Source organism: Sinocyclocheilus grahami, unplaced genomic scaffold (genome assembly GCF_001515645.1).
Source record: "Sinocyclocheilus grahami isolate Dianchi unplaced genomic scaffold, SAMN03320097.WGS_v1.1 scaffold543.1, whole genome shotgun sequence".
Lineage (NCBI taxonomy): Eukaryota > Metazoa > Chordata > Actinopteri > Cypriniformes > Cyprinidae > Sinocyclocheilus > Sinocyclocheilus grahami.
In genome coordinates this window covers 1856423-1865627 of record NW_015505722.1, presented here as the reverse complement: position 1 = coordinate 1865627, position 9205 = coordinate 1856423, and the positions used below count along the sequence as shown (strand labels likewise).

The following is a 9205-nucleotide window of genomic DNA, read 5'->3' as shown; positions in this document are numbered from 1 at the left end:
GCATTTTTCTAACTTTATTAAAAGTATGTCATCTTTTATGTCAAATTAAAAAAAATTATATTTATAAGCTTTTTAAAATTTCTAATTAAAACAGAATAAAATCAAGCAGAATAAGAATAAGTTACCAATCAAATAAAATCAGTATTTAAAAAAAGTATTTGTACGACAGAGGTGGCACAGAAGAACACAAAAGTGGCTTGTAGGTGTATTTTCAGATGTTTAATGAAGCTCAGAGGTGGCATGAGTGGAATTAAATTCATGTTGAGGTAAATATTTTAAATATAAAATGTTTAATACAGAAATATTCAACGAATTAAATAACAGAAAAAATCCTTTAAAAATGAAAGTAAATATGCCAGCAGGTGGCGGCAAATCATTGAGTTTATCACTGAATCATTCACTCAACTGATTCGTTCGAACATCTAATTCATTCAGGAATGAAGCAATTGACAGGCTTTATGAATGGGTAATTGATTCAGATTTGTTTAAAAACGCACGTTCATTCATAAACGAAACACCGCTGTGTTTGCTTGGAAATGTGCAGCGGCTCAGCTGTGGCTTTGTTTGAAACTATTTTCATTGATGAAATAGAGCAAAATCAGGCAATAGTGTTGTAGTCAGACAAAGCAAGTCACTTAATATTAATTTCTTGTTTAATGAACTGTTGTATTAGATCAATATCACATTTGCAAACTCCCTTAATAATCATTAAAAGCTGCCACTCACTGATCGCAATCTCACAAAGTTCCATTATAATCGACGAAGCTCCATACACTGCACAATGAATCTCTTATTTACACCCTGTCAACACTTTGTTTGCAATAATGAGAGGATTCGTGAGATTGCAGAACTCAGCACTGAACAAAACTGAGGTGTTTGAGTAGTGAGTGGATTCTGATTAACATTGTGTTCGAGGAACGAACAGATTTGTCTGATACATTACTCAACGCAGCAAAAACACGTTGTAAATAAGTTAGAAACCTTCTAAGCTCCCGAGTGCAAACACAAATATGCTGATCGGGTCAGTCGCACTGGTGCTTCTAAATATTTTTTTTTTCAAAGTTGCACACAGCAATTTTCATTCACAAGTTTTTTTCTCGCGCTACCCTATCTCAACCCCCAATCATTAGCGCATTTCGTTTTGTCTTTGACAGCGCATATAGGACAATTTTTGAAATAGCACCATTCTACTAAACAAAATTTATTTCAAATTTAATTCAAGCACTTTCAAGGACTTATATTTGTTTTCAAGTACTTTCCAGGCCTTGAATCCATGCGTCTGATATTCAAGTACTTTCAAGAAGCGTGGGAACCCTGCATACACATCGCACACCCCTATACTGTTTAGATTTTTATAATGCATTGTCTTATTATCGATCTGCCAGTTCACATTTAAAGCACTGCGTGTTTGTAGGGTAAAAACATGGGTCGATTTTTGCATTTGTCTGAACAAAACAACAGTTTTATTGAAAATGCTCGTTCATTCTCTGCCAGCAGGTGACGCTTTTGGCAGACCTATAACTATTTCCCCGGTAACTGCTATACACAAAGCAGTGCAGCACCGGACTTTGAACCTGCATGAAATCATAGCCTTTTGAAGTTTAATCGTCACATTCAGCATATCGCAATTCTGGTCTTACCGTCCCCTACCCCATGTCCTCCGGAAGAGACTCGTTCACCATGCGGAGACACTGAACGAGCTGCAGGACGTCACGGCTCATTTCTGAATCTAATAAAAGACCACCATTAATGACTGCTGATACAGCTGGATTACTTCATGTCAACAGTGGCTGGTTGTCTTACTAAGTGGGCAGATCATGGCATTAAAACATTGCAGAGCGGATCAGACTTTATAAAACCTTTATAAAACAAGCAGTCTCTCAAGACATTGCCCTCTTACCCTCAGCAATTGGAGTCTCCTCTTCAGAAATCAGGTAATCATCCGAGGACAGGTAAAGATGGTCAATAGCAAAGCAGGGTAGTAGGAAAGACACAAAGCCCTAGGAAAGTAGAGTAAAAAGATTAGTCATCGGCCTGTATGTTTTTGGTCTGTTTGACTGCTAGGGTTGAAAATGGGACTTTTATTTTGATGGTACCGATAACCACATCACAGCACATCACAGCAGCTCATGACATTTAATTCACTCCCAAGTTTTCAGCTCTCATTCTTTTTTCACTGGGCCTGTAGTCTCCTGGGCATGCTGTCATCCAGGTTCATGCAAACCTGAACTTCATTTTTTTTCCTCCAGACTCAGTCTGAATAATTTTTGGTCCCAAATTTGTATCAGTTTTACTGGTAGTCCACTATGTGAAGAATTTTTGAGTATAATTTGTCACAGTTTATTTTATTTTGTATCCTCACTCCACACTTAATTATGCCCATTAAAATGTATTTTACAAGTTTTTGTTACTTTCACTGTTCTTTTTTTTTTTGCTCTATGGTACATCATCTTTCATTTAATAGCATTAGAGCTGCTCCATTGCAGCGGCTTAGTACTGTAATCACGCGCTTTGCTGTAATAATGCAGGGAACCACTCGTTATAAATCTCCTAACTGTGATATTTTCAGAAATAGAAGTCGCGTTTTTTTTTTTCCATCTGAAACATGCTGCGATTTATATTCCAAAGCCACTCATATAATGCAGAAACACTCAAACAAGTGCAACGCGTGCACATATTTGTACTAGTGCAGAATGAGAGGGACAAGTAGTGCAGCCTAGCGCATTTCACACAGGCTGCTAGATTCACTTTCACCAGAAAGTCGTGTATGCCTAAGGTTAAAAATAAATGTTTATAGTGAATGCCCCTATAAATGGTCTTATTTTTACGGTTTCGTTTTAATCCAAATGATGCGTGTGCTAAGTGAGTGAACATTAAAGATCACACAACAGAAGTGCACGAGCTCTCTCTCTCTCTCTCTCCCTACCATTAAGTAACTTGTGCATTGTTTTACTTACTTGTTTTTGACATATCTGACCGAACTACAAACTTTCCAGTGATGTCTGTGAGAAAGGGATATTAACTCGACAAGCTTGCGCATGTGCGCCGCCGCTCGCTCAACCCACTCTGCGTGCTTTGCTTATCAGCTCGCACACGTCAGCTATACAGGCGTTAATACTGAATTTTAACATTATATTCATTGCATACATGTACTTCGTAGACATCCTTAATCTCTAATAACCATTCTGCTGTCTGTTGTTGGTGTTTCTTTGTATGAATACGGCACTTAACACATGCTGTGTGGTATCGGTGTTTGGTATCGGGGCATTTTAACGAGTACGAGTACAAGAGCTCAGTATCGGTATCAGTGCATCCCTAGTCATATATCACATACAGAGAAAAACATAATAAAGCTAGGCTATAGGCCCATATATATAACGATAAATAGGCCTATATGAGAAATATATTTTTTACTTAAAGGGGTCATATGATGTTGCTAAATTAACATTATTTGTTGTATTTGGTGTAATGAAATGTGTTTATGCGGTTTAAGGTTCAAAAACACATTATTTTCCACATACTGTACATTATTGTTTCTCCTCTATGCCCCACCTTTCTTAGCTAAGGTTCAATGTGTTTGAAGCTTAATGGGCTTTTTAGGAAGTATAGAGGTCAATGGTCAGTTCCTAACACCAAAAAAGTCATATTACAGTTTCTCTCGATTGCTTAAACACTATCACCAAGCTTTTGAACTAAAATTTAAAAACCATAACGCCATTTATCAAAAAGCACACCCATTTTCCTAAACTATAAACACTATTCCCCTTTTTGACACATGAATCAGATTTGTTGAGGTGTCACTGCAAAACTCTCCACACAAATCCCTTCATTTCTCATTGCCTAGACCATGTTGTCATTTAGAAAACACTAGCATTCAATATTGTTCACTCAAGTCAGCATTGCTTGAGCTCAGTTAGCACACAGTTACCCACGTGGAAACACTAAGAGTCAAAATGTATCACACACCAATCAGAACCTTCAATAGATAGATAAAAGAGCCCAAGTCAGTTAATTCAGTTTTGGAACAATGGATCCAGAGAGATGTGATTGAAAAGTCAAGGACACCAAAGAGGAGGAGGAGGAGGAAGAGGATGAGCAAGAGCAGTAAGGAGTGGAGGAAGAGGTGAAGGAAGAGGAGGAGGATGAGTGGCAAGGAGACAAGGAGTCTCAGATGAAATTCGTGCCACTAGTTGACCATGTCCTTGTCCATGGTATGACTATGAGGGAGGCTGGGCAATGAGTTCAGCCAAACTTAAGTTGCTTCACCGTCGCCTCGATCATAAGAACCTTCAGGGAGGAAGACAGGTAGGTGTACCTCAGTGTACTCTACTGTAACTTTTGAGTGCTGTACTCTGTTACAGCACATGCACCAAATTGCTTTACATACAGATAGTTTCTGTCTGCTTCAATTTTGTAAAAAGGATGTTACAGTTACAGTAATCAGTTCTTCTATTTTTGTAGGACACAGAGACGATGGAATGGAAGAAGCCTGACTAGACATTTCAGCTGAAGCGTGCCAGGGGTGGATCAGGGATGCAAGAGGATTTCCCCCCCACTGCCTAGCTAGGGTCAGTATAGTCTGTGATGTTGACGAGATTCTCTGGCCTATCCCAGACCAAAGATGTGATGCTGGGGCAGAAAATTTGTTGTTGTTGTTTGGTGTATTGTACTGTACAGTAAGGAATAAAAAAATTTGCAAATGTATACACGTGTTCATTATGTGAAAAGTTCCTTGAGGGGGAGAACCACAAGCAACATAACTAATTACAGTTTTTTTGCAGTATTGCAGTATTTTGAATTGATCTCACCAGTGTGTAAGACTATGTTGTAGTGTGTGTGTTTTTGAGGGCTTGTGTGTGATGTCTGAGGCCAACGTTTGGTTTTTCAGCAAGAGTGAATGGTTTTGAGTGTAGAGCTTCATTTTGACCTGAAAATAGGATGTTTGGGGAATTGGGTGAGACCTTATGGATTTGTGTTTACTGTTTTGAGAATATGAGGCATAGTTTCAAGAAATGTGTTTAAGCAATCGAGAAAAACTGTAATGTATTATAATTACAGACAGAAGTATTTGATGTTTTGCAGCACTAAAGTTTTGTGGCAGTGCTCATGAAATTATCCATCTTCAAATAGAGAATACTGCTTCAAATAAATAAATGGCTCATTAAATCACATGGGTCAAATTATGGATGAGAAAAGTTTCAGGCTGGGGAGACAATCAAACAAGCAGAGTTATGTATGAATAAATCATTATTAACACAAATAAGAACTTAAATGTGTAAAACAGGAGCTCATTTTGATTTCATTTGACTTTTACATATACAGAAACACTTTTTGGACTTCATCTAAATGAAGTCTTCCAGCTGTGTCCAGATCTGGTACCTTCTTGAGGACGCAGACCATGGCTGTGGCAGGGCTGATGTGCAGGGCGAGTGGTGTGGACAGCACATCCTGGTACTGCAGGCAGCAGGCGTAAAACTTGGACCAGAACTCCACCTGCAGCAGACGGTAGTCCTCCTGACAGAACTCGTACTCGGTCACGCTGCCCTGAAGCTGAAAACAACGTTTAGTGGTAACTAAGGCTGCCACTAATGACTTTTTATTTCGATTAATCTATCGACTAATTTATTGATTAATCGATTAATCTAAACTATTAATTTCCCACCCCAAAAAAAACCAATTTTACTTAAGAATATTTTATTAAACTATACTTTAATTAAACCAAATAAAATCCAAAAGTAAAATGCAACATCTGACAGAACTCGTACTCGGTCACGCTGCCCTGAAGCTGAAAACAACGTTTAGTGGTAACTAAGGCTGCCACTAATGACTTTTTATTTCGATTAATCTATCGACTAATTTATTGATTAATCAATTAATCTAAACTATTAATTTCCCACCCCAAAAAAAACCAATTTTACTTAAGAATATTTTATTAAACTATACTTTAAACCAAATAAAATCCAAAAGTAAAATGCAACAGAGTGCAAGAAGCAAGTGTCCATCTCATAATCCAAATTACAGTTCAGTATTATAGTGTAAGAATGACAACATATCCATGTGTTTTACAGATAAAACTGAAACTCAATTAATTAGACAGGCTTTTTGATTAATAAAATTTAATTTAACCATTAAAACAGAGTATAGAAAAATGAAAATGGAAAAAAATGAATTTGGAAATAAAACTGATTTCATAGTGCCCTATAATTATAATAAATTTTTTGTGGTAATAAAAATAGATGTTAGTGAACAATAGCCTTTAAAATTACTTAAAATATATATATAATAGCAATGAGGCAATAATAATTAGTTCAAATAAAGTATCAAAAGCAAGAAATCATATGGTTTTATTGAACAAAATTGTTAAAATACATAATGTATTATGAACATTAGAGCTAATGCAGAGGGCGCCAATGGCCTGACGATTGTTTTTACACATTACTGTGCAATCTAATACTTGTTTAATATTGACCAAGCATCATTTCATTCAGATGTCCACTTAATCTTTAATATTTGGCCATTTCATTAGGACAGAAATGCTATAGTCACTGTAATTAAATGAATATGTGGACATCAAAACGTGTAAACTCAGAGTGAGGGTTTGAGCTTTTATTTTGAAACCACAATGTATTTGCGGTTTCAATCTGGTATTTATCTGTGTTTGCGTAGATTTATAAATGATTTACCTTACAAATCTGATGAAATGGTGCATGTTGCATTCCCAGATGAACGTTATAATAAACTCAAACTCACAACAACATGCAGAGATGGAGTTTGAGACGCTCCACACATGTAAATGATAACAGTTCCTGTGGAACTACTGTAAACTGAACCGCCGTGTGACGCACTTAACCTACACGCATGTAAATAATTAAAGAGCATATACTGTATTAGAACTGCATCACATATAATTATTTAGCTAATTAAATCGTAGCGTTTGTGAATTCAATTATGCTTAACTATTTTTAAATGGGTTTAATATATCATGCAGCCTTGGAAAACATACTAAATGTGTTTTATGGATTCTCGTCTGTGAAATGCGCCACTTCCGGTATTTTGCCGGTTAGTCGACGAGAGCAAAATGAAGTTGAGGATTTTAAAAAAATCGAATTGTCTAATAAAATCGACGAATCGTAACAGCCCTAGTGGAAACACAGATGAAGAAATTAACACAAAGGGGAAAATAGCACCACCTTACCTCGTTTTCCACTGTGACCGTAACCTCTTTCTTCAGCTCCTCCCATGACAAGTCAGAGTATCGCTCTGTATCTCGCTTGTAGATCTGGAAAAAAAGGAATCAACTCTTCTAAATAAATGTGAACTTATGCATTGACCTGTTCCAATTTGAGACCCTTTTAAGGCCTTAATTTTAAGACATCTGTAGCGTCTGGACCAATAAGACACCATTTTTCATTTGATTTAACAAATCGTCACAGTCCCCTCACCCAATAAACTGGATGCCAGGATGTCTGCCACCAGGCCCCCCCTGGTTACCATGGCAACCCTGACACCAGATACATTTACGACCTCCTGGAATTTAGGTGGAGAAAATCACTGCCTTGTCCATAAGGAAAATCCACAAGGGATGGACTTTTCTTTGCTAATTAATGAATTAATAGGAAAACCTTTCTTTGAATGAACACACATGATCCTTCAGGTCATTGTGTATATTATTGTCATCGTGTATTCTGTCTTTGAGATAATACTGTTTTTTGAGATAGTAATTGAGTATACTGTTTAATGCAGGCTTATAATCGAAACACACTCCTGTCAGCTTACATATATATAACCCTACCATGTTTAGTATCTATGAATTAGTATTCGGATGATCTAATTGAGAGTGTATATTGTATGTCTATACCTATGCAACATATTAGTGTTCTAAGAATCTTTATTAGTTTGTGCATCCACACCCCAAGCGAATTACATTTGCAAATTACCATGCCCTCGAACAAAGGGTCGTAAAACCCTCCAGCAATTGCAACCTCCCGCTTGGAATTTCTGTTTTTTTCATTGGACAAGCCCACCTTGAGAGGCGTAACTCTTCCGAGACCTTAAAGGCCCCGCTCCAGGGACCCGCCCAGAGTCGGTGGTTCGGTTAGATTCTAAGATGAAGACATGAGCTAGAACGCTTCTGCAACCCCCCTTAAGTTCATGCCAGGCTTGGGCCTCGACTTTTCCATTCATCAAGATTCTCTGACTCAAAACTGGTTCTTTTTCATCAACCAACCTCAGCAAAGATCAACTGGAACTTTCAGATTACATCAAACCTCTCTTTCAGACAGATGAGACTTGCAAGTATTCAAACTTAGTCTTATTAATTGATACATTAGGTATCATTAACACCTTTTTACAAAGGTGTTTTTGAACTAAGAATCTGATGTTTCTGAACTGCTGAACTCTGATCTGCTGAATATGCAAATGGTTCAATAACTTCATGTTCTTATTTCTTTCCTCTTTAAAGGGTTAAGCTTTAACCCTTTCCTATACAAACTGTGTGTGTGTGTATGTGTATGTTAGACCAGTTTATGTGTTTATGTAGTATGTTAGACCAGTTTAAGTGTTTATGTAGTATGTTGGGCCAGTTTAAGTGTTTATGTAGTTAATAAAACCTTACTTGTATCACACTTGACGTGGTTCATTGTTTGCTCATAACTGGAGTCACTTAATCATGCAGATTTATGCTACAAGCTTTTGTAGACTTGTACAGTAAGGAAGTTAGTTCCCTTAACCAGGAAATTAACGTTCTTAGAATTGACAAGACAGTTGACCCTGAGAGGTCAGCTAAATATCTTCAGCGGATCTAAAATATTCATAATTAATTATAACTAGTTATGATTAATTATTCATATTTCCCATGAGCTGATTCGCTACACATCACAATGTGGAAGCAGTAAAAAACAAGTCGTTTTGGCTGCTGGGTTTCAACAAATGTAGTGTTCATTCCGTCAAAGAACACAATGACGAAAAATGGTCGTTGACAAGCTTTTTTCCCCATGACTAATACGAGACGACAATAAGGTCAATAAACAATAACTGTGACTATATTAACATGCAATATTGACGATAAAAGAAGAGACTAAAATGTATTTTAAAAAATAAAAACTTTACAAAAATCTGTTGTTTTAAAGGGGTCATATGACGTTGCTAAAAAGAACATTATTTTGTGTATTTGGTGTAATGAAATGTGTTTATGCGGTTTAAGGTT

At 36.9% G+C, this 9205-nt stretch overlaps 1 protein-coding gene across 1 annotated transcript in view; it reads right to left on the bottom strand.

The window, feature by feature from the left end:
* Positions 1 to 9205, bottom strand: part of LOC107555692 (nuclear pore complex protein Nup160-like) — a 73237-nt gene that overhangs the window by 48597 nt on the left and 15435 nt on the right. Inside the window, exons 12-15 of the mRNA XM_016238560.1 lie at positions 7196 to 7279; positions 5380 to 5550; positions 1901 to 2000; positions 1648 to 1729 (exon numbers count right to left, since the gene is read on the bottom strand). Coding sequence (XP_016094046.1) covers positions 1648 to 1729; positions 1901 to 2000; positions 5380 to 5550; positions 7196 to 7279 — 437 coding nt within the window. The remainder of the gene's footprint in view (positions 1 to 1647; positions 1730 to 1900; positions 2001 to 5379; positions 5551 to 7195; positions 7280 to 9205) is intronic.